This window comes from Aquarana catesbeiana, unplaced genomic scaffold, assembly GCF_042186555.1.
Source record: "Aquarana catesbeiana isolate 2022-GZ unplaced genomic scaffold, ASM4218655v1 unanchor225, whole genome shotgun sequence".
In the NCBI taxonomy this organism is placed as follows: Eukaryota; Metazoa; Chordata; class Amphibia; order Anura; family Ranidae; genus Aquarana; species Aquarana catesbeiana.
In genome coordinates, this window is record NW_027362652.1 from 21,766 (window position 1) to 46,535 (window position 24,770).

The 24,770-nt window shown below is 45.0% G+C and overlaps 2 protein-coding genes across 2 annotated transcripts in view; both read right to left on the minus strand.

Annotated features, from left to right (window-relative positions):
• Positions 1-803: 803 nt before the first annotated feature.
• Positions 804-24,770, minus strand: part of LOC141121572 (uncharacterized) — a 31,752-nt gene continuing 7,785 nt past the window's right edge. Inside the window, exons 2-11 of the mRNA XM_073611207.1 lie at positions 22,795-22,908; positions 22,543-22,677; positions 22,333-22,456; positions 22,119-22,216; positions 21,891-22,032; positions 20,316-21,460; positions 15,437-15,451; positions 2,997-3,624; positions 2,646-2,828; positions 804-2,559 (exon numbers count right to left, since the gene is read on the minus strand). Of these exons, the coding sequence (XP_073467308.1) occupies positions 2,276-2,559; positions 2,646-2,828; positions 2,997-3,624; positions 15,437-15,451; positions 20,316-21,460; positions 21,891-22,032; positions 22,119-22,216; positions 22,333-22,456; positions 22,543-22,677; positions 22,795-22,908 (2,868 nt within the window). The 3' untranslated portion in view covers positions 804-2,275. The remainder of the gene's footprint in view (positions 2,560-2,645; positions 2,829-2,996; positions 3,625-15,436; positions 15,452-20,315; positions 21,461-21,890; positions 22,033-22,118; positions 22,217-22,332; positions 22,457-22,542; positions 22,678-22,794; positions 22,909-24,770) is intronic.
• LOC141121567 (uncharacterized) lies at positions 3,739-7,051 on the minus strand. Its single transcript, XM_073611201.1, has 6 exons — positions 6,961-7,051; positions 5,232-5,360; positions 4,967-5,101; positions 4,757-4,880; positions 4,543-4,640; positions 3,739-4,423 (listed from the first exon to the last, which is right to left on the minus strand). Exons 2-6 carry the CDS (start codon positions 5,322-5,324, stop codon positions 4,250-4,252), a joined length of 624 nt encoding a protein of 207 aa, XP_073467302.1. The 5' UTR covers positions 5,325-5,360; positions 6,961-7,051; the 3' UTR covers positions 3,739-4,249.

The following is a 24,770-nucleotide window of genomic DNA, read 5'->3' on the forward strand; positions in this document are numbered from 1 at the left end:
TGATACAGCAATTGTAGTCAGCTAAGAGAGGGCACCAGGTACATTTGTGACCAGTCATTGTGTCTACCAGTAGGAGTCATCCAGACTGCAACCATGCACAATCTGGGGTTCGCATCTGTGAGGAAGAACACTGCCAGCTGCACTTGGAGCCTCTCAATGAATACTCTGGATTCATGTCTATGCCACTTGACATGGACAGGCTTCGCAATACTCCTGACGTTCCCAGCTGCACTTCACATGAGCAAAAGCGGCCCAGCAGCCAGAGAAGGTGGGGGGGGGAGTCTCCTGGGCTGCCCTAAGCACCACTTCCACTATGTAGTGCTTTGGTGCTCCAAGGAGGAGCCTCACAATGCAAGAGAGTAGCTCAAACTAGTGTCTATAATGCTGAGTGCCTCGTTAATGCCATTAGAAGGAGCTGATGATCATTATTTTGAATAAATTACAGCCTAAATGCATACTGGGTGGGCAGATGTGTGTCATATTCTTTCAATGAATTTTAAAAAATTAGACCTCGAAGTGTTTTTGAAAGCTTACACCACAAAATTTACACCATTGAACAATAATGGCTCCATTTTTTTTTATATTGCTATCAATGACCAACATTGTAGAACACTTTATAGATGTCTCTGGTGAACTCTGATCTACTTATGAACTGTTCCTTACATGATGAAGATCAGCCATGGTGTATATAGAGCTACGCCCTCAGGAGCCGCTGAGTATTTGAGCCCTGGTTGAAGCACAACCTCTGCTGACACCACTTTAATACTTTAACCAGATGCCGCTCAAAGAATAAACACACCACATTTGATGAACAATTACTCAGTTTTTATTGAGGCCAGATTAGCAGTAGTATACCCATGAAAAAGTCAATGTCTGATGTACACAAGAGAAGACCACTTATAAGGAATAAACAATACAATACCGTACAGTGCCACTTTAAGCAGACCCAACCATCCCCCAGGACTCAGAGTTTAAATGTTTGTTCTCCTACCGAGAGGTTTTCCACCAAGTGAGCAAAAAAGAAAAGAGCAAGAGATATTACGCAAGCTCACTGGTGGGCTCCCAGTAACCAGAGTCAGGGTTTACCTCTCTGATGATTATGATAAGAAATGTCTCATAGAGAGTCAATCACAAAATATGGGAAAGACTCTTCTGCCGGCTTGATGGGACCCTTATGTTGGTGCACAGTAGAGGTGTAGTCTCTTTGGGTGAGAAATGGCACTTCCCCAGAGATGGTGAAAAAGCAAGCTGAGTTCCTCTTTAATAGATGGCAACAAACTTGGGTAGCCACTTTATGGACATCAGATGATGATAGAGATTACTTAAGCTGGTAAGGGGGTGGGGGCAGAATTTAGCCTAAGCATGTCACTTTAAGTGTAGAACTGGGCTTGTGAAACTTGTTCCTTCCCTGGATAGAATAGGCCTGATGTGGAATGCATTCAGAATTCCTGCCTATCAGGGATACAATCAACGAGCAATGAATGGAGATAGGTCAAAGCACTGAATGGGCTATAGAGTCTGTGTCTCTGTGTGGCAGTCTGTACTGTAGGAAATCCTGAGCTTAAGTAACTGGCAACAACATATAAGCTTACAACATGTGATGACATGGTATGGGTTAAGAACCCTCTCACCCAGTCCTTTGATGTAGCAGGGCGAAGCGATGACCTTTGGTGTTGGGGGGCCCCCTCGTCTCCTCTCATGGATGAGGTCACACCGTCAGTACCGATCCATTCTCTCTGACTGCAGGACCATCTATCCTGCCCCTCAGTGGGTTCAGTGATCTGGAATCTCCCATTCAGTTCTCCGGATCGATCCAATCTGGCCTGTGTCCTCCTGGATCTGCACTACTACTATCTCTCACCATACTGGCTCTTTCACAGTCTCCTCCTTTTGCCTCTGAATGTTGGGCTTTTACTTTTTAAAGGCTCCTGCCCCTTTTGCCCATTTAGTTCCAGCTTGTCTGAGTGAAAAAATCCAACTTGCAGCATACAAGTCCCAACATTCTTAGCATTGCTAGACTAGATCCTGTAATAGCCAAACTGCAGAACAATGCCATCTTGTGGCCATTTAATATCCTGCAACCAGTAACAATGCAGTGTGTTACAAGTATATGTGAGGTGTATATCGGGTGTGCCTCTTCTCTATATGGGAGCTGTGATGTCCAGTAAAATTCATATAGAAGACATTTCCCACACTCAAGTCACTAATACACCTCGAGGGTTGTGTTCGATCCCTGATGTACAGGAAGACAGGACTTCAGTGAGTAACAATTTCCTCACTCAAGACAGGAAAGTGACTTCTCCTCTGTGTACAATCTCTGATGTGTGGAAAAATGGGATTTCTGTGAAAAACATTTCCCACACTCTGGACAAAAATATGTTTTTCCCCCCGTGTGAGACCTCTGATATTTGACAAGATCTGTCTTTTGTACAAAACATTTCCCACACTCAGAACAGAAATGTGGCTTCTCTCCCGTGCGCAATCTCTGATGAATATAAAGATTGAACTTCTCTAAAAAACATTTCCCGCACTCAGAACAGGAATACGGCTTTTTCCCCTGTGTGAGATCTCTGATGCCTGTCAAGACTGGACTTCTCTAAAAAACATTTCCCACAATCATGACCGGTATATGATTTATTTCCCATTGTGAGATCTCTGATGCGTGTAAAGATTAGACTTCTTTGAGAAATATTTCCCGCACTCAGGACAGGAGTATGGCTTTTCACCTGTGTGAGATCTCTGATGTCTGTTAAGATTGGACTTCTGCGAAAAACATTTCTTGCACTCAGAACATGAATATGGTTTTTCCCCTGTGTGAGATCTCTGATGTTTGTAAAGACTGGACTTCTCTGAAAAACATTTTCCACAATGAGGACAGGTATATGGTTTCTCCCCTGTGTGAGATCTCTGATGCACGTAAAGACTGGACTTCTTTGAGAAATATTTTCCACACTCAGAACAAGAATACAACTGTTGCACCGTGTGAGATCTCTGATGTACGGAAAGACTGGACTTAGCTGAAAAACATTTCCCGCAATCAGGACAGGTATATGGTTTCTCTCCTGTGTGAGATTTCTGATGCGTGTAAAGATTGGACTTCTTTGAGAAACATTTCCCGCACTCAGAACAGGAGTATGGCTTTTCACCTGTGTGAGATCTCTGATGTCTGTCAAGATTGGCCTTCTTTGAAAAACATTTCCCACACTCAGGACAGGAATACGGCTTTTCACCTGTGTGAAATCTTTGATGGCTGTTAAGATTGGACTTCTGCGAAAAACATTTTTTGCACTCAGAACATGAATATGGTTTTTCCCCCGTGTGAGATCTCTGATGTCTGTCAAGACCACACTTCTCTGAAAAACATTTCCCACAATCAGGACAGGCATATGGTTTCTCCCCTGTGTGAGATCTCTGATGCGTGTAAAGATTGGACTTCTTTGAGAAACATTTCCCGCACTCAGAACAAGAATACAGTTCTTGCACCGTGTGAGATCTTCGATGTACGGAAAGACTGGACTTAGCTGAAAAACATTTCCCGCACTCAGGGCATGAATGTGGCTTCTCATCTGTATGAGATGTTTTATGCACATTAAGATGGGATTTAAAATGGAATCCTTTCCCGCACTCAGTACAGGATAACCTCTTCTCTGTTGGAAGGACGGCACCGCCCCTCACAGTCTGAGGTTCCTCAGGATAAGAGGAATACGATGGTCCATCTAAACTGTGTGGTGACGGATGGACATTTGAGGTAGTCGGGTTTTCTCCTGGACTATACTGTGTGATGTCCTCATCTTCTACTTTACAGTCTGGAGACAAAGTGAGACAACCCTCATAATATTGGTATTCAGCAGTGTTAAATGTTTACTTGAGACAAGTTGCAGAGGTAGTACACTGCTGCCTCCCATCTCCTGAGACTGCACTCAGTGACTTGGGTCTGAGACTATACAGACATATCCCTCCCCCCGGCACAGCCAGCAAACAACAGACCATTTCCTTCTCACAGATCTTGCATGCATAAGGGAGAAGAACCAAGGCACATGAACCAGGTGCCTAAGTCAAGCAACAGTGAAAATCAACATTTTGCTGCCAGCTGAACCCCAGAATCTACATAAATCCAGTCTACATACATAATTGTTTCTACAGCACATAGAATGAACACTATCTGAGAGAAATACAGGAATACAGGACGGGGAACATAGCTCAGGAAAGTGACCAGGGTATTACAGGATGATATCACCCAGTCCTTGCCCTACTCTGGACCAATCAGTGAGCAGTATGGGTGAAGGAATGTATTTAGTGTTAATGACCCACCTGTGCTGATCTCTGTAGGAGTGTCCTCCTCTATAAATGTCCCCGTTATTCCATCCTCCTCCATAGACTGCTGATCATCCCTCACATACATCTCTTCTTCTTCTGCTTTACCCTAAAATTTAGAATCTCTCAAGTTTCCACTCTGAATATATAATAAAAATTATTTCAAATATAACAATGCAGATAATGTACAGATCTTAATGATACTATTAGTGATTGTTCCTCATCTACCTGATGATGGTGAGGAATGGTGTGATCTTCCTGTGTGGAATCCCGGTAATACAGAGGACGGGGACATCTCTCTGGTGGGTTTCCATTACTGAATCCATCTTTAGGAAACACACACACTGACTGAATACATTGTTTCTATGTTTTTATCAGATAATGGGGGATCTTAGTGGACCCTCCGTACTGCTCTCTCCTTTACAATAAAGTCTCCTCTTACCCGGTGATGTGAGGGGTGGCTGATTGTCCATCATGACGTCCTTGTAGAGATCCTTGTGTCCTTCTAAATACTCCCACTCCTCCATGGAGAAATAGACAGTGACATCCTGACACCTTATAGGAACCTGACACACACAATAATACAGTCACCATTCAGACACATCCCTTGTCTGTTACTGGATAATGTCCCAGAATTCCCAGCACCGCTCACCTCTCCTGTCAGCAGCTCCATCATCTTCTTGGTGACTTCTAGAATTTTCTGCATGTTGTGTCTCTCAGGTTTTAGGGAGTCACAGGGAGGCACTGTGATGGTCATATGATCTCCAGACTTCAGAAGAGGAAATCTCTGTATTGGAAAACCAATAGGAATATTATGTTAAAAACCCAGAATACTCACCACCTCTCCGGTCAGGTCTGTGTTTTATTAATATATAAAATAAGAGTGATGACATGAGACATCCCAGAATCCTCCTCACCTCTCCGGTCAGCAGGTAGATGATCTCCAGGGTGAAGTTTAGTATTCTCTTGGTCATGTGACTCCGGTCCTCCTCCATCCTCATTGGTGCCATAATTTGATCTATACAGGTCTCCTCATAGACAGGTAACTTTGGGAAATCAAAATAAGAATTATTTGGATGGTATTGGTCACACAAAAATAGGATGTGGATGTGAGGGGGGTAATAGGAGGATTGCTGTACATTTAAGGACTACTGCCCCCATTTGAACACATTTAGTCTGGACTCTTTAGTGTTTGCTACAATTTTCAGGTCCCAGAACCCTCTAGACCTGCCCGATGAGAAATTCCCTTTTCTCGGTTGGGTTGGTTTTGTTTCTTAACTGGTTTAGATTAGTTTGATTCGCAGACAAGGAATGATAAATCCTGCTTTTAACTTGATTGCTTTGAAGCAGTTCTGTGAGGTCAATGTAGGGCCATCATGATGTCCAGGAAGGGGAACTTTCTAACTTTTGGCCGGATTTGCCGACTAATCAGGATAATTGCCAGAACTCCGGCTGAAAGGCTCCAATCTCTTGCAGCCTGCTGACTGACAGGAGTGATGTCACTGTCACTCTCTGCAGTAAGAGAAGGGATTGGATTGGATGGCAAGACTATGCTGCTGGTGGAGTAGAGAGCTGTGGGGGAGGAATCTGTTCTCTTCCTTCCAAAGGCAGCTCAGTGTAGGTAGGAGGAGGACACCAGGTGGGGGAGTTGTTCTCTTGGTTGCCAAGTATACTGGTATTCAAATATACAAGTATTCGTGGTGTTCTGAATTTTCAGAAATTTTTTTTTGACCAGTGAGATGGTGAGATGAAGGACTCCTTCACTCAATATTAATATTCAAAAGAGCTGCACGATTAATCATTAAAAAATTGTGATCTCGTTTCAACCACCCTCACGATCTTAATCTGGCATTTTCACAATTCTATGTAACAAGTGCAGAGCCGTATAACTAAAGACAAAACTTTTTTTTTTTTTTTTAGTTTTGGATAAAGTGGAGAGGTATTATAACCCCTGCTAGTTTTTATTGCTGTCTGTTCCCCCTTTAAAGATATTCACCCTCTCTATGTGTCCTAAATACAATTATCATTGAAAGTAAAAGTAAAGAAAAACCCACATTTTGGGTTGTCCTCAGAAAAGTAATAGAGGGGAAATGTTCCAATGGGGACACTAGTTCTAGTGGGCTGGGGTCCCCAAGTAATCCCCTTAATTTGCAGGGATTTCCCCCACTTCTTGTTTGGCTATGAGACAGGAAGTGAAGGCAAACCTTCAAAATGGGACACAGATGACGAAAAAAAATCTGACTGGGTTATAACCTCCCTTACTCTATCCAAAATGAAAAAAAAGTTTTGCCTATAGTTCTACTTTAATGCATTCTATGCATTAAGGTGAAAGACCTTTTGTGCTGCTGCAGCAGCCCCCCAGAGCCCCCAATTTTCTTACCCGAGCGCGATCGTTCCGGTGACAAGCACAGTGGTTCCAGCCACTGTCTCGGGTCCTCATTGGATAGATTGATAGCAGCAGGAGCCAGTGGCTCCCACTGCTGTCAATAAAATCCAATGCTGCGGGAGCTGGGGGGTGGGGGCCGAGTCCTGCTGTCTGTGGACACAGCAGCAGGACTCAGGAGCGCGCCCGCACGAGCGCCCCCCATGGAATGCGGCTCTCCCTGGGGCCACTCGATGCAGAGGAGGAGCGCCGCTGTCACGTACCTGGTAGGTTGTGAGCCTGAAGTGCAGGGAAAGACCTCCCTTACAGCTCCCACTCCCGCTCCCCTGGAATGGGAACAGAGGATCAGGAGTGAAGAGTGGTATGGGTGCCTGGAAACTCTGGACTGGAACCGGGAACAAGCAGTAGGTAGCAGACTGGATCGCTGGACTGGAACCAGGAACAAGCAGCAGGTAGTAGCCTGGAACACTGGACTGGAACCAGGAACAAGCAGTAGGTAGCAGGCTGGATCGCTGGGCTGGAACCAGGAACAAGCAGTAGGTAGCAGACTGGATTGCTGGACTGGAACCAGGAACAAGCAGTAGGTAGCAGACTGGATCGCTGGGCTGGAACCAGGAACAAGCAGCAAGTAGTAGCCTGGAACGCTGGACTGGAACCGGGAACAAGCAGTAGGTAGCAGACTGGATCGCTGGACTGGAACCAGGAACAATAGCAGGTAGTAGCCTGGAACGCTGGACTGGAACCAGGAACAAGCAGTAGGTAGCAGACTGGAAGCCGGTATACACAGCGGAGGGTCAACAAGCCGGTGGTTGGTAGTGGTCGGACAGCAGAGGTACCAGGGATAATGCAGAGGGATGGTCAGGCAAGCCAAGAGGGTCTGGTGCAGGCGGATAGCAGGATGGTCAAACAGGAAGCCGGGTCAGATAACAGGATACACAGATCAGATCAGGAAACACTCACAGAACGCTGTAGAGCAGACAGCGGGGATGGAGTGTGACAGGCAGGTTTAAATAGCCCGCCTGACACCAGTGGGAGTGGGCGCGCGCGTGCCCGTGCGTGACCGCACACGTGAACGCGCGCGCATGCGCAATGGAACCCGTGGCCGAGTTCCCGTGCGCCTGGGCCGCCAGTTACTGGCAGGATCTTCATGACATTGCCCCCCCCCCCCCCAAGGGGCAGCCTCCGGATGCCCCTTTGAAAAAATTTCTCTGGATGGGCTGTTTTAAAGGCTTGTAACAGATCTTCAGCATGAATATTATCTTCTGGTTCCCAAGAATTCTCTTCTAGGCCAAACCTCTTCCATTTTATTAAGAATTGATTTTGGTTACCTCTTTTCCTATGGTCCATGATAGCCTCCACCTCGAATTCCTGCTCCCCATCTACCAGGATTGGATCAGGAGGATCCGTACTTCGACCTGGAAATGGGTTGGTAATAGATGGTTTAAGCAAGGACACGTGAAAAACTGGATGTACCTTTAGTGAATCCGGAAGTTCAAGTTCATATGCAACTTCATTAATTCTCCGTTTAACAGGGAACAGTCCAAGAAATTTGGGACCCAATTTCTTGGAAGGGCAGGCCAACCTGTGGTTTACTGTGGACAACCATACCTGATCCCCAGGTGCAAGTAAGAGCTCACCTCGCCTCTTTTTATCGAAGGTTGCTTTGTTGTACTCCTGGGTTCTGGTCATGGTGTCCTGTAAAACTTGGTTGTTAGAGGTAAAGAAATCCAATTTCTCCTGGACTGCGGGTACTGTGCATTCTGGAAGAGAGTTAGGTAAAAATGAAGGGTGGAAACCATAATACGCAAAAAACGGAGTCTGTTTGATAGCAGAATGAATAGAATTGTTATAAGCGAATTCGGCCAATGGCAAAACAGAAATCCAATTATCTTGGGCAAAGGAAGAAAAACAGCGCAAATATTGTTCAATGGTCTGGTTTGTTCTTTCTGTTTGCCTATTAGTCTGGGGGTGATAAGCCGATGAAAATGAGAGTTCAATGTCCAAGGTTTTACACAAAGCCCTCCAGAATCGAGAGGTAAATTGTACCCCTCGATCTGAAACGATATTAACTGGTACCCTATGGAGCCTGATGACCTCTTTAATGAATGCTTGTGCTGTTTCTGTAGCTGAAGGGGTGCCCTTCATTGGAACAAAGTGTGCCATCTTCGACAACCGGTCCACTATGACAAAGATTGAGGTGAAGCCCCCGGCCGGGGGTAGTTCTACAATAAAGTCTATAGAAAGCATTTTCCAGGGTCTATCTGGGACAGGCAAGGGTTTTAGTAGACCCCATGCCTTTGTTTTGTGCCCTTTGTTCCTAATGCAGGTGGTACAGGACTCTACAAACTCTTTACAATCTTTATGCAGCTGAGGCCACCAGAAGGTGCGCTGAACCAAATCAGTGGTCTTAGCTACGCCAAAATGCCCAGCCAGCGCGTGATCGTGACAAAGCTCTAGTACTGGAACTCGTAGTGTTTCAGGTATAAAGATCCTACTCTCATGCCACAATAACCCATCCTTAACCTGGAGCTCCGTCTTAATGGAAGATTCCATTCCTGCGGAAGCCTGTTTAATCTGGGAAAGCAGGTTTCCCTGAAGTAAAAGAAAATTCCCCGGAGACAGAATGGTGTCTGGAGGGGAAATCTCTTGAGGTTTGTGAAACATCCTAGACAGGGCGTCAGGTTTGGTATTCTTGGAACCAGGACGGTAAGTGACATGAAAGGAGAACCTGGAGAAAAAGAGAGCCCACCTGGCCTGACGTGGTTTCAACCTTTTTGCAGACCTCAAATACTCCAGGTTCTTATGATCTGTAAAAATTAAGACTGGATGAGCGGCACCCTCCAACAGATAGCGCCACTCCTCCAATGCCGACTTGATTGCCAACAACTCTCTGTCACCTACATCATAATTTCTCTCTGCCGTGGACAATTTACGAGAAAAGAAAGCCACAGGATGCAGCAGGGCCTTAGTTCCCTGTCTTTGGGATAATACTGCCCCTACAGCAATTTCAGATGCATCCACTTCTAGAATAAATGGCAGAGAGGAATCTGGATGCTTTAGTACAGAGGCGGAGGTAAAAAGGCCCTTGAGGGTCTCAAAAGCCTTTTGAGCCTCGGCCGACCAATGGAAGCGTGTACCTTGTTTGGTTAGCTGTGTGATGGGTGTAATGATGGCTGAGAACCCCTTAATAAATTTACGGTAAAAATTAGCGAATCCAACGAATCGCTGGATTCCTTTCTTGTCTGTCGGAACCGGCCAATCTAGGACAGCCGTGACCTTCTGTGGGTCCATTTTAATGCCCTTACTGGAAATGACTAACCCCAAAAATGGAATACTTTCCTGTTCAAATTCACATTTTTCAGCCTTTGCATATAGACCGTGTTGTTGAAGTCGGCCCAACACACTTCTGACGTGCCTGCGATGGGATTCAAGGGAACAAGAGAAAATCAATATGTCGTCTAAATAGACGATGACAAACAGGTCTAGAAAGTCACGTAACACATCATTAATAAAGTATTGAAATGTGGCAGGGGCATTGCACAGGCCGAAAGGCATCACGAGGTACTCAAAATGTCCATAGCGGGTACGAAAAGCGGTCTTCCATTCGTCTCCATCCCTAATACGAACTAAATTGTAGGCCCCACGGAGATCAAGTTTGGTGAATATGGTGGCTGTCCCCAGTCTCTGAAACAGCTCTGGTACTAAGGGGAGAGGGTACCGATTCTTCACAGTAATTTTATTTAGTTCGCGGTAATCCACACAAGGCCTGAGGGTCTTATCTTTTTTCTGCACGAAGAAGATGCCTGCACCTGCGGGGGACGTGGATGGACGAATGAAGCCTCTTTTGAGGTTTTCGTCAATGTATTCCTTCAATGCCCCTTGCTCCACTTCAGTTAAGGGAAATATTCTTCCAAAAGGAATTTCAGCACCGGGAAGTAACTCAATGGGACAGTCATAGGCCCGGTGAGGGGGTAACACCTCTGCCCTCTGTTTACTAAATACGTCCAGAAAGTCATGATAGGCGGAAGGAATGGATTGATGTAAACTAGGATCTGTATCTAGGCATAACAGAGTAGGGTTCTCCTGGGTATTCTGGGTTCTGCAGAACTGTTGGCAATAAGGAGAGGGAAAGGTCACCTCACCTGTGATCCAATTTATGTCCGGATTATGGGCCTGTAACCATGGCATGCCGAGAATTATGGGAAACAGGGGTGAAGCGATAATGTCCAGGCGTAGCTGTTCCTGATGGACGTTGGAAATGGAAACAGGTATAGGCATAGTCTCTTGGGTGACAGGTCCAGACTTGATAGCAGTCCCATCAGCTAGATGGATAGAGAGTCCATGGGCTTTAGGTGACAAAGGTATTTGGTGTTGGATGGCAAAACGAGAATCCATGAAACAGCTGCAAGCTCCTGAGTCAATAATGGCGGTTATTTGTAAATCCTTCCCTGGAAGCTGTAGCAGAAGAGGAAGAGCAAGGTGAGTGGAATTTTTAACCAGAGATGTCACATAGTCAGTAGATAGGGATAAACACTTACGGAGTTTAAGGGGACAGTTCCTGACATAGTGCCTGGGTTCCCCGCAATACAGGCACAAGTTATTTGCTCGACGACGTTGTCGTTCCTCTGGGGTGAGCGAAGGCCGCAAGACTCCTAATTGCATTGGCTCAGGTAAGTTAAACGTGGAGGTAGGTAGTGTTGATGATGGGTGATGAGGAACTTTAGGGGTAACCCAAGTTGGACGAGAAGACCCCATAGCTCTCTCAGACCTGCGCTCTCGTAGGCGTCGATCGATCTGGATGGCTAGATCGATTAAAGCATTTAAAGTCTGTGGTGTACCCACCCTGGCCAGTTCATCCTTCAGAGGATCAGAAAGTCCCAACCGAAATTGATAACGGAGAGCCGCATCATTCCAATTAGTATCCGCACTCCACTTCCTGAATTCAGCCACATAGTCCTCTGCTGCTCTGCGACCCTGTTGAAGGGTGTGTAGAGCCGCCTCTGCAGTTACAGATAGCTGGGGGTCATCATATAGCTGACCCAGTGCGTCAAAGAAAGTGGAGAGGTTGGTCAGAGATATGTCCTTTTGCTCTAAGAGGCGATGGGTCCAGGTTTGGGGGTCACCAGAGAGTAGAGAAATTACGTAGCCCACCTTTGTAGCCTCCAGGGAAAAGGTACGTGGCTGAAGAGCAAAAAATAGTTCGCAGGAGTTGCGGAAGGCTCTGAACTTATGGCGATTTCCGCAGAAGCGTTCAGGTGTGGGAACGTCAGGTTCCGGAGGGAGCATCACCACCGTTGAGGAAGGCCCAACTGTAGGAGCAGGAGCAGAGGAGGCTCCCTGGGTCCCAATGGGGTTGGACAGGGTTAGCACTCGTTCCTCCAGTCTGGTGTATCCTTGCTGTAGATTTTTGACTGCTTCAGTCAATCCTGCCAGGTTGGCACAGAGTTCCTCCATGGGAGATGTTCCCTGCTCAGGCTCAGACATGGCTGTCTGCTACTGTCACGTACCTGGTAGGTTGTGAGCCTGAAGTGCAGGGAAAGACCTCCCTTACAGCTCCCACTCCCGCTCCCCTGGAATGGGAACAGAGGATCAGGAGTGAAGAGTGGTATGGGTGCCTGGAACGCTGGACTGGAACCGGGAACAAGCAGTAGGTAGCTGACTGGATCGCTGGGCTGGAACCAGGAACAAGCAGTAGGTAGTAGCCTGGGACGCTGGACTGGAACCAGGAACAAGCAGTAGGTAGTAGCCTGGGACGCTGGACTGGAACCAGGAACAAGCAGTAGGTAGCAGACTGGAAGCACATACACAGCGGAGGGTCAACAAGCCGGTGGTCGGTAGTGGTCGGACAGCAGAGGTACCAGGGATAATCAGAGGGATGGTCAGGCAAGCCAAGAGGGTCTGCTGCAGGCGGATAGCAGGATGGTCAAACAGGAAGCCGGGTCAGATAACAGGATACACAGATCAGATCAGGAAACACTCACAGAACGCTGTAGAGCAGACAGCGGGGATGGAGTGTGACAGGCAGGTTTAAATAGCCCGCCTGACACCAGCAGGAGTGCGCGCGCGCGTGCCCGTGCGTGACCGCACCCGTGAACGCGCACGCATGCGCAATGGAACCCGTGGCCGAGTTCCTGTGCGCCTGGGCTGCCGGTTACTGGCAGGATCTTCATGACAGCCGCTGGGAGACCCCAGAAAAGGAGGATCGGAGCCGCTCTGTGCAAAACTCTTACACCGAGTAGGTAAGTATGACATGTTTGTTATAAAAAAAAAACAACCTTTACAATCACTTTATTGTTTGATTGTATTGATTGTAAGGGTTTGTTTTTTTTTCAAATAACAAACATGTCATACTTGCCTCCACTGTGCAGCTCGTTTTGCAAAGAGTGGCCCCGAACCTCGTCTTCTGGAGTCCCCCGGTGGCTCTATTTATATAAGGCGATTTTATTTATTTGAAATGTGAGTTGTATGTATGTGGCGTTCTGTTTGCAATTAAAACCTTTTAAATCGTTATTACGCTATTGCATGCCTCCGTCATTTCCCGCATGTGATGTATATGAGGAGAGTTTTTGAACATACCAGGAGAAAATAGTGGCCTCTGAGCTGGGGAGGAGCAAGTGGCCTGTGTTCCATATCAGTGTCCCATAAACCTGCATTGGATAAAAGGAAGCAAAGGAGGATCTCTACAGGCTATTGCCATTAATCACAGGCTTATTTTTTAAGCCCCTAAGGTGAGGGTACACCTGATGGGGGATGTGTGCACACTACATAAAGACACAATTATTACATGGTTGATGTTAATGTGGACTTTTGCTGTTTAGTTTGAATACCTCATTAATGACTTATTTAATTCACGGAGCGCGAGCACTTTATTTCTAGATATATATGGACTGTTGTCGTTTGGTTTAAAATATCTCATTGAGGACTGAGTGCAATTCACTAGACTTTGTTTCGTTTCGGTTCGTTGTCATTCGTAAAGTACATAATTTCGTTCTGTTATATTCATCATGTTACGTTATTATGTTTTCATTTAATTCGTTATTTCTGTGGAGTGTCGATATTCGTTATACTGATTCTCGAATCATGTCGAATTCATTCGTTATATGCGCTATAATTTCTTTTGTATTAGTTGAAATTCGATATTTATGTATGTATATATATTCGTGATAACGATTCGTAGTTTGGAAAGTCGTTTGTTTATTGAATCTATTAACACACACAATGACAATATCTCTTCTTCTCTGCTCAAATACAATACAACACCCTTCTCACTCAGTTCTCAGGAATGCACTTTGCCAGTAATCCAACCTCCAGCACAAAATTAATCAGCTGATTGGACTGTAAGATTTACTTTGAGTTGATCTTTTGTTTCATTAGATCTTTAACGAATTACCAAATCATGTCGAATTCATTCGTTATATCCGCTATAATTTCTTTCGTATTAGTTGAAATTCGTTAATTTTTTTATTCGGGCATTCGGATGCATCCGAACGTCTGAAAGATGCAAAATTGGGCTTTCGATTAGTTACAAAACGAATTGCACAAGCCTACAATTCACGGAACACGAGCACTTTATATTTATATATTCCTTTTATATGTTGTTACGCTTTACACATTTATGCTATATATAGTCTTTTACTGGATATATGCATTTGTACAGCATTGTTTTTATTTTTATACATATTAGCGTTTCACAGTGTGTCATATATATATATATATATTGTATTACATTTTGGGGACGTGTGGGAAGTGCGGGCAGCTGATTTTAGTTAAATCCTTTGAGTGTTAATTTAGGTTATTTTAGGTTTAGTGTGGGAGCTCACAACGTTTCACCCATTGGTTTCTTAAACAGTAAAGTTAGCATGTGAAAGATGATGTTACGCTGAGAATCGTGATCTTTATTCTAAGCAAAAAAAAAAAAACCCCTCCACTCCGGGTTCACCATTTCGTCCCCCCAAAATCCAGTCCCTTTCAGACTCCTATTGTGAGACTCGTCATAGTGTCTCTGGAGGGGGCGCCGATCATTCCCGTGTAAAATCTTACAGAAATCTTCCCTAATCCCAACCCTTAATTATCATTTCATTCCAACATACAATGTCTGGAATGAGCATCTAATGACATCAATAACTCCCCTCCATTTTCATGGTATAAATAACTCCCCTCATGGTACAGGCGATACATTCCCTCATTGTAATATACAGGGTTAATCTAGGTTTCCACACTATATATGCGTGTATCATCATCTGCTGGAGATAAAAGACATCACAGTGACTATGGAGGAAAAGGACGGACATGATGGGGGTGTTACTGGGTGTAAATAGAAAATAAGATCCTATTACCTCCTCTGCTGCCACTTCCAACAATATCTTCTCTCTTTTCTTCCGCCCAACTCACTTCTCATCCAGAACTTCCTGTCTGTACATGACATCACTTCCTGTCTGTATTCCATAGAGACTTCCTGTTTGGGTAGGAGGGAGATCACCACCTTGTGGAGTTCAGCGGAACTGCAGCCCCATAGAAACATCTCATAGTTTGAACACGACCTTGTGTTGCGTGTGTATATACGGTATATAACCAATTTGCTAGGACAGCAACTATTTTGGGTTTTTTTTTTTGCTCCACAATGTTTGCATCCCAGGCTACATCCAGAGAATAACAGCGTAAAGTGTAAATGTTTGCAGGTCCAGGCAATGGGAGACCAATAAGCGTCTACGGTAGGGATGCTACCTCATCCCTTTAAACCCGAACACATATTAACTACACAGGTTCTGAGGCTAATTCAATTCAGATAAGACACCAAGTAAGTTTAATTACCTCCTTAATCAAGCACAAAACCTGTGTAATTAATATGTGTTCGGTTTTAAAGGGATGAGGTGGCAACACTAGTCTACGGTGGTTGTGTAAGCAGCCAATGAGCATGTATGATCAGCAGTGGGCGGGTATCAAAGAATGCGCAGGCGGAGGTTTTCCTGCTCTCTGGATCCATCAGGACGCTGTAGGTGGTGTGTTGATGATGAGTGCCTGGTACTGTATGTAGAAATTATTGCTTCTCACTGTATATCCTGTCCTTAGAGAGGTGGTAGTGCCTGGAGGAGGGGAGTGGAGGGTGTGGTGTGGGGGGGGGGGTTGTATGAGCCACCAGGGGCCCTGTGTGTGATGGAAGAAGGGGGATTAAGGGTGTTGTGTGGCATCCTGGTGGAAGGAGGGGTGGCCTTTTCTATGCCACCACGTAGATATGCAACTGCTCTCAACTTCCGATCTGCACTGAGCATGTGTTATCACTGCTAGCTGTCCAATTATAGGAGCAAATACCCCCATGTGCCCCATTCAACCTCTATGTCCCTAATTACATCTAATTACATGCCATATCCTCCTCCTCACCCCACCCTTCACCTCCCCCTTCTGCTGCTCTTCACTGCAGCATTCATTGTCCTGTATCCCTCATCCCCCTCCTCAGGGCCATCTGCCTATTAACTGAACTGTTCCCATTTTCACTTTCCTATCCTCCTCCCTTTCCAATTTTCACCTCCCTTACCCCCTCTTTGCTGCCATGCCCTCCTCACTTCCTCTTCCCCTTCATCACCTCCCCATCCCCTTCTTCACTCCTGTCCCTCTTTTCATCTCCCTGTCCTCCACTTCACTGTCTTCCCCCCTCTCATCCCCTTCTTCACCCCCCCCCTTTTCTTTTTCATCTCCTGATCCCCTCTTCTCTTCTTTTTTCCCCACTTCACTCCCTCATCACCTCCCTTTCCCCCTCTTCGCTCCCCATCCCTCTCATAACTCCTTCTACACCCTTCTTACTCACTCTTCACTGCTTTGCCGCCCTCTTCGCACCCCCTTTCCTCCTCTTTACTGCCTTTTTCCTCTTTTCACCCTCCTTATCGCCTTCCAGATCCCTTCTTCTTCCCCATCCCCCTTTTTATTTCTGTCCCCCCAATTCACCCCCTTTTACTCCCCATCCCACTATTCATCTCCCTGTCCCCCCATCACACCCACTTCACTATACTTTCCCCCTTTTCGCCTCACCCTTCTCCCTCTTCACCCACTGTCCCGCTTTTCATCCCTCTTTGTGAATGCTGAAGGCTTTTCAATACTAATACACTTGGTGATATATTGCCTCCCAGCCGCCTTTTAAGCAATCTCTGAAAATGGATTCACTTGCAAGACCACCAATGCGATGACAGTAGAGGAAGTTCCAGGCTCAGTGATCATGATGATCGATGAAGTGTGTCAATGACGGTGAGCAATCAATGATGATCCCTTCCACTCTGAATTTTCCTCTTTTATTCCCAAAATTCCCTTATCTAAAGACTAGCCTAGAGGGGGTATTTCAGAATATTTACCCACAACTGATTGAAAGGTACTTTGATTGATTAATTGAATGTTTGTTTAAGCGATAACTGTTCCTATACACCAGGTGGTGCTATATGACTAGGAATTCCTATTTTAGGTCTTCTGGAAATAAAATTGGATTTATTCAACTCAATCCTATTTGGGACATTACACTTTTTTATATCCCCGGGTTAAATCTAAATATGTTATCCTTGTCAGTGAAGTTGCCTCTTCAAGTGAAGTCACTTATTTAGCAGGTGTGGATGACCAAGAACTGGGGACTGCAGCAGAAAGCTCAAACCTTGAGAGCAGCAAAGGAAACATCTCATTGAAGTAAAAGAAATGGCAGGTTGTTAAAACCGTGAGCTTGCCTTACTCCCTGATGGAACCGAAGTAACCCGATAACTTCTGGATATAATAACTTAACTGGTTGAGATAAATGGTTGCGGACTCTGAAGCATACACCCACTCTGGGTAAACTGTCTCTCTCTGAGGCACTGCAGAAACCCTGGAGGAGGAGTCTTTCACCTGCTCCACTTCCAGTAAAAACAATCTGTCATCTGCCTCTGTTGCTTCCATAATAACAAAGGGGGAGGAGAAGGGGAACGCCGTAGTTTGCAATCTAAACAATCCAACTGCTTCCAATCCTAGAAGCTAAGCTGTCCCTCAAATGCAGATTCCTCTATAATCATCCAAGAATTGGAGGAAAGGTGCCCCAGAGGTGGTAGAAATCACCTATAGGTGAACAGAACCAGAGCCCCAAAAGGAGACATTGACTTGACCTCTCTTCCTCCTAGAAGACATAAGGCCTGCTGACCCAGTGGGACTGACACTGATACAGTAATTGTAGTCAGCTGAGAGGGCACCAGGTACATTTCTGACCAGTCATTGTGTGTACCAGTAGGAGTCATCCAGACTAAAACCATGCACAATCTGGGGTGTCTGTGGGGAAGAACACTGCCAGCTGCTTACAGCACTTGGAGCCTCTCAATGAATACTCTGGATTCATGTCTATGCCACTTGACATGGACAGGCTTCGCAATACTCCTGACGTTCCCAGCTGCACGTCACATGAAGTGGGCTGCCCTAAGCACCACTTCCACTAGTAGTGGTGCTTTGGTGCTCCAGGGAGGAGCCTAACAATGCAAGAGTGCCTAGTGTCTATAATGCTAAGTGCCTCATTATTGCCATTAGAAGGAGCTGATGATCATTCTATTAAATAAATTACAGCCAATACCCTGTTTCCCTGAAAATAAGACCTAGCGTGATTGTCGGTGATGGCTGCAATATAAGCCCCACCCCCCAAATAAGCCCTACCCTGTTTCCCCGAAAATAAGCCCTACCCTGAAAATAAGACCTACAAGGACTTTAACTAGGGCTTATTTGGGGGGCAGGGCTTATATTGCAGCCATCACCGACAATCACGCTAGGTCTTATTTTCTGGGAAACAGGGTATGCATACTGGGTGGACAGATGTGTGTCATATTCGTTGAATCAATTTAAAAAAAATAGACCTCTAAGTTTTTGTGAAAGCTTACACCACAACATTTACACCATTGAAAGGCAATGGTTCCATTTTTTTCTATTGCTGTCAATGGCCAACATGGTAGAACACTTTATAGATGTCTCTGGTGAACTCTGATCTCTTTATGAACTGTTTCTTACATGATGAAGATAAGCCATGCAGTATATAGCTCTACCCCCTCAGGAGCCGCTGAGCAATGAGCCCTGGTTGAAGCACAACCCCTGTTGACACCACTGTAATGCTTTAATCACATGTCATTCCAGGAATAAACACACTTTTGATGAACAGTTATTCACTTTATATTGAGGTCAGATTAGCAGTAGTATACCCACAAAAAAACATATAAGGAATAAACAATACAATACCGTACAGTGCTACTTTAAGTAGACCCAACCATCTCACAGGGCTCAGAGTTTAAATGTTAGCTCTCCTACCGTGAGGTTTTCCACCAAGTGAGCAAAAAAGAAAAGCGCAAGAGATATTACGCAAGCTCACTGGTGGGCTCCCAGTAACCAGAGTCAGGGCTTACCTGTCTAATGATTATGATAATAAATGTCTCATAGAGAGTCAATCACAAAATATGGGAAAGACTCTTCTGCCGGCTTGATGGGACCCTTACGTTGGTGCACAGTAGAGGTGTAGTCTCTTTGGGTGAGAAATAACACTTCCCCAGAAAAAGCAAGCCAAGGTCCTCTTTAATAGATGGCAACAAACTTGGGTAGTCACATTAAGGACATCAGATGATTATAGAGATTGCTTAAGCTGGTAAAGGGTTGGGAGCAGAATTTAGCATAAGCATGTCACTATAAGTGCAGAACTGGGCTTGTGAAACTTGTTCCTTCCTTGGATAGAATAGACCTGGTGTGGAATGCATTAGGAAATTCCTGTCTATCAGGGATACAGAAAACATTAGTGCTGATATCCTGCGTGCAGTGAATCAATGAGCAATAAATGGAGATAGACCAAAGCACTGAATGCGCTATAGAGTCTGTGTCTCTGTGTGGCAGTCTTTACTGTAGGAAATCCTGAGCTTAAATAACTGGCAACAACAAATAATCTTGCAACATGTGATGGCATGGTAGGGCATAGGAACCCTCTCACCCAGTCCTTTGATGGAGCAGGGCAAAGCGATGACCTTGAGTTTTGGGGGGCTCCCTTGTCTCCTCTCGTGGATGAAGTTATGCTGATAGTACTGAACCAATCTCTCTGACTGCAGGACCATCTATCCTACCCCTCAGTTCAGCAATCTGGAATCTTCCATTCAGCTCTCTGGCTCGATCCGAACTGACCTGTGTCCTCTTGGATCCAAACTACTTTCTCTCACCATCCTGGCTCTTTCACAGTTTCCTCCTTTCGCCTCGGAATGTTCCCGGGCTTTTCCTTTTTGAAGGCTCCTGCCCCTTTGCCCACTCAGTTCCAGTTTGTCTGAGTGAAGAAATCCAACTTGCAGCATACAGGTCCCAACATTTTTAGCATTGCTAGACTAGATCCTGTAATAACCAAACTGCAGAACACTGTCATCTTGTGGCCATTTAATATTCTGCAACCAGTAACAATGCAGTGTGTTACAAGTATATCTGAGGTGTATATCAGGATGTGCTTCTTCTCCACATGAAAGCTGTAATGTCCAGTGAAATGCATATAGAAGACATTTCCTGCACTCAAGTCACTAATACTGTACACCTCAATGGTTGTGTGGGATCCCAGATGTACAGGAAGACAGGACTTCAGTGAGTAACAATTCCTTCACTCAGCACAGGGAACTGACTTCTCCCCCATGTGCAATCTCTGATGTGTGGAAAGACTGGACTTCTGTGAAAAACATTTTCTGCACTCAGGACAAGAATACGGCTTCTCCCCCGTGTGAGATCTCTGATGTATGACAAGTAGTGATTTTTTTACAAAACATTTCCCACACTCTGGACAGAAATATGGTTTTTCCCCTGTGTGAGACCTCTGATGTGTGACAAGTACTGATTTTGTTACAAAACATTTCCCGCACTCAGCACAGGAATACGGCTTCTCTCCCATGTGCGACCTCTGGTGATTATAAAGATTGGACTTATCTGAAAAACATTTCCCGCACTCAGTACATGAATATGGTTTTACCCCCGTGTGAGACCTCTGATGTTTGATAAGATCTGACTTTTGTACAAAACATTTCCCACACTCAGAACAGGAATATGGCTTCTCTCCCGTGTGCAGTCTCTGATGATTATAAAGATGGAACTTCTCTAAAAAACATTTCCCACACTCAGGGCAGGAATATGGCCTATTCCCTGTGTGAGATTTCTGATGTCTGTCAAGACTGGACTTTTTTGAAAAACATTTCTTGCACTCAGAACATGAATATGGTTTTTCCCCTGTGTGAGATCTCTGATGTCTGTCAAGACTGGATTTCTCTAAAAAACATTTCCCACAATGAGGACAGGAATAAGGTTTCTCTCCTGTGTGAGATCTTTGATGCGTGAAAAGCTTGGACTTCTTTGAGAAACATTTCTTGCACTCAGAACAAGAATACAGCTCTTGTACCTTGTGCGATCTCTGATGTACGGAAAGACTGGACTTAGCTGAAAAACATTTCCCGCACTCAGAGCATGAATGCGGCTTCTCACCTGTATGAGATCTTTTATGCACATTAAGACGGGATTTATATTGGAACCACATCCCGCACTCAGTACAGGAAAAATTCTTATCTGTTGGAAGGACGACACCGTCCCTCACAGTCTGAGGCTCCTCAGGATAAGAGGAATACGATGGTCCATCTACACTGTGTGGTGCCGGATGGACATTTGAGGTAGCCGGGTTTTCTCCTGGACTATACTGTGTGATGTCCTCATCTTCTACTTTACAGTCTGGAGACAAAGTGAGACAATCCTCTGAGGTTTTCCTCATCTCCCGTCCATCTACTAAAATAGAAATAAAAGGATTATTACTAGACATGAGCAGATTGGTCTCAGTCCACATCAGGCAGCTTTATCCCTGAAGACCTTACAATTCCACCCTCAAGGTAACTAGAAAATGGGTCCTCTGAATCCCCTATCAGTTAATTTTTTTCCAAGGCACGTGAACCAGCTGCCTAGGTCAAGCAATGCCTATGGTGAAAACCAACATTTTGCTGCCAGCCAAACCCCAGAATCTACATAAATCCAGTCTAGATACATAAATTGTGTCTGCATCACAGAGAGCAAAGATTATCCCACAGAAATACAGGACGGAGAACACAGCTCAGGAAAGTGACCAGGGTATCACAGGCTGATATCACCCAGTCCTTGCCCTACTCTGGACCAATCAGTGAGCAGTATGGATGGAGGAATGTATTTAGTGTTAATGACCCACCTGTGCTGATCTCTATAGGAGTGTCCTCTTCTATAAATGTCCCCGTTATTCCATCCTCCTTCATAGAATGCTGATTATCCCTCTCATACGTCTCTTCTTCTTCTGCTTTACCCTCAACTTTAGAATCTCTCAGGTTTCCACTCTGAATATATAATAAAAATGAAATCAATTCTAACAATGCAGATAATGTACAGATCCTAATGATACTATCAGCTGTTCCTCATCTACCTGATGATGGTGAGGGATGGTGTGATCTTCCTGTGTGGAATCCCAAGAATACAGAGCACAGGGACTTCTCTCTAGTGGGTTCCCATTACTGAATCCATCTGTAGGAAACACACACACTGACTGAATACATTGTTTCTATGTGTTTATCAGATGATGGGGGATCTAGGTGGACCCTCCATACTGCTCTCTCCTTTACAATAAAGTCTCCTCTTACCCGGTGATGTGAGGGGCGGCTGATTGTCCATCATGACGTCCTTGTAGAGATCCTTGTGTCCTTCTAAATACTCCCACTCCTCCATGGAGAAATAGACAGTGACATCCTGACACCTTATAGGAACCTGACACACACAATGATACAGTCATCATCCAGACACATCCCTTGTCTGTTACTGGATAATGTCCCAGAATTCCCAGCACCGCTCACCTCTCCTGTCAGCAGCTCCATCATCTTCTTGGTGACTTCTAGAATCTTCTGCATGTTGTGTCTCTCAGGTTTTAGGGAGTCACATGGAGGCACTGTGATGGTCATATGATCTCCAGACTTCAGAAGAAGAAATCTCTGTATTGGAAAACCAATAGTTAAAAACCCAGAATCCTCCTCACCTCTCCAGTCAGGTCTGTGTTTTATCAATAGAGATAAGAGTGATGTCATGTGACCTCCCAGAATCCTCCTCACCTCTCCGCTCAGCAGGTAGATGATCTCCAGGGTGAGGTTTAGTATCTTCTCAGTCATGTGACTCTGGACCTCCTCCATCCTCATTGGTGCCGTCATTTGATCTATATAGGTCTCCTTGCAGACAGATAACTTTGGTAAATGAAAGTAAGAACTATTTGGATGGTATTGGTCACACAATAATAGGACATGGATGTGGGGGGGGGGGGGGGGGGTAATAGGAGGGTTGCTGTACATTTAAGGACTACTGCCTCCATGGGAATCATGGGAATACATTTAGTTTGGACTGTTTCGTTTAGTGTTTGCTACAATTTTCAGGTCCCAGAACCCTCTACACCTGCTGGATTAGAAATTCCCATTTTTCTGTTGGGTTGGTTTTGTTTCTGAACTGGTTTTGATTTGTTTTTGATCTGTAGATAAGGATTGATAAATACAGTTCTCCTTTTGACTTGATTGCTCTGGGAGAACGCTATGAGGTCAATGTAGGGTCATCATGACGGCCAGGAAGGGGAACTTGCTAACTTAAAGGGGTTGTAAAGGTAATTTTTTTTTTTTTTAAATAACAAACATGTTATACTTACCTTCACTGTGCAGCTCGTTTTGCACAGAGTGGCCCCGAACCTGGTCTTCTGGGGTCCCTCGGCGGCTGTTTCGGCTCCTCCCCGCAAGAACTAACCACCTTAATGCGAGCTCCCTCGCATGGTGGTCAGTTCTTGCGGGCGCGCTCCCGTGATACAGCCGGCGGCTCTAGCCGCTCACTGTATCACTCGGCCCCGCCCCCCGGCGCGCCACGTCATTGGATGTGATTGACAGCAGCGCGAGCCAATGGCTGCGCTGCTTTCAATCCATCCACTGTAGCCAATCAGCGGCCAGGCTGAGCGGCGAAATGGATGTCGGGAGCGAGCGGCAGACTTTCGAGGGGTCAGGTAAGTAAAACGGGGGGGCTGGGGGCGGCGGTATTGTCGGAAGTTTTTTCACCTTTTACAACCCCTTTAACTTTTGGCTAGATTTGCCGACTAATCAGGATGATTGCCAGAACTACAGCTGCAAGGCTCCAATCTTCGGCAGCCTGATGATTGCAGTATGCGAAGGGATTGGATTGGATAGTAGGAGGATGCTGTTGGTGGAGTAGAGAGCTGTGGAGGAGGAATCTGTTCTGTTGGGGGTGGTGGGAATACTGTAAAATCCAAGATATTTTTTAGAGTGGCACAGGGTTCCTGGTGTTCTGATTTTTTTTTTGTTTCAAATTCTTTATTTATATGAAAATATAACGTATCCATCAGAACATAATACAACAAAAGAAAAGGAGTTGCCATGTCGCAGCAAATATAAAGAAAAATCCTTATTGACAGGGTAATACAGTATAATGCGAGATTGCTGGAATGCAAAGTAGTTTAATATCACTAATACCCATAAGAGTTTCTCACTTAAAAAGAGAAGGTGGTAACCTTGCACATTATGCTCGAGTCTGCACAGTCGACACTTTGCATTTTTAGGTGTTCTGAATTTTTAGCAACATTTTTCTTTACCAGGGAGATGGTGAGGTAAAGATTTTCTTCACTTGCTGGTTGGAGTTCTTTAACCACTTCAGCCCCCCGAAGGATTTACCCCCTTCCTGACCAGAGCACTTTTTACAATTTGGCACTGCGTCGCTTTAACTGCTAATTGCGCGGTCATGCAATGCTGTACCCAAACAAAATTTGCGTCCTTTTCTTCCCACAAATAGAGCTTTCTTTTGATGGTATTTGATCACCTCTGCGTTTTTATTTTTTGCGCTATAAACGGAAAAAAGACCGAAAATTTTGAAAAAGAAATGATATTTTCTACTTTTTGTTATAAAAAAAATCCAATAAACTCAATTTTAGTCATACATTTAGGCCAAAATGTATTCGGTCACATGTCTTTGGTAAAAAAAAATGTCAATAAGCGTATATTTATTGGTTTTAGCAAAAGTTATAGCGTCTACAAACTAGGGTACA

Excerpts from the sequence above, each read along its gene's own strand:
- LOC141121567 (XM_073611201.1), bottom strand. The coding sequence starts at position 5,324 with ATGGCACCAATGAGGATGGAGGAGGACCGGAGTCACATGACCAAGAGA. Across the intron at positions 4,641-4,756 it reads GCCACCCCTCACATCACCGG|ATGGATTCAGTAATGGAAAC; the intron begins GTAAGAGGAGAC and ends TGTTTCCTAAAG. Across the intron at positions 4,424-4,542 it reads CCATTCCTCACCATCATCAG|GGTAAAGCAGAAGAAGAAGA; the intron begins GTAGATGAGGAA and ends TCTAAATTTTAG.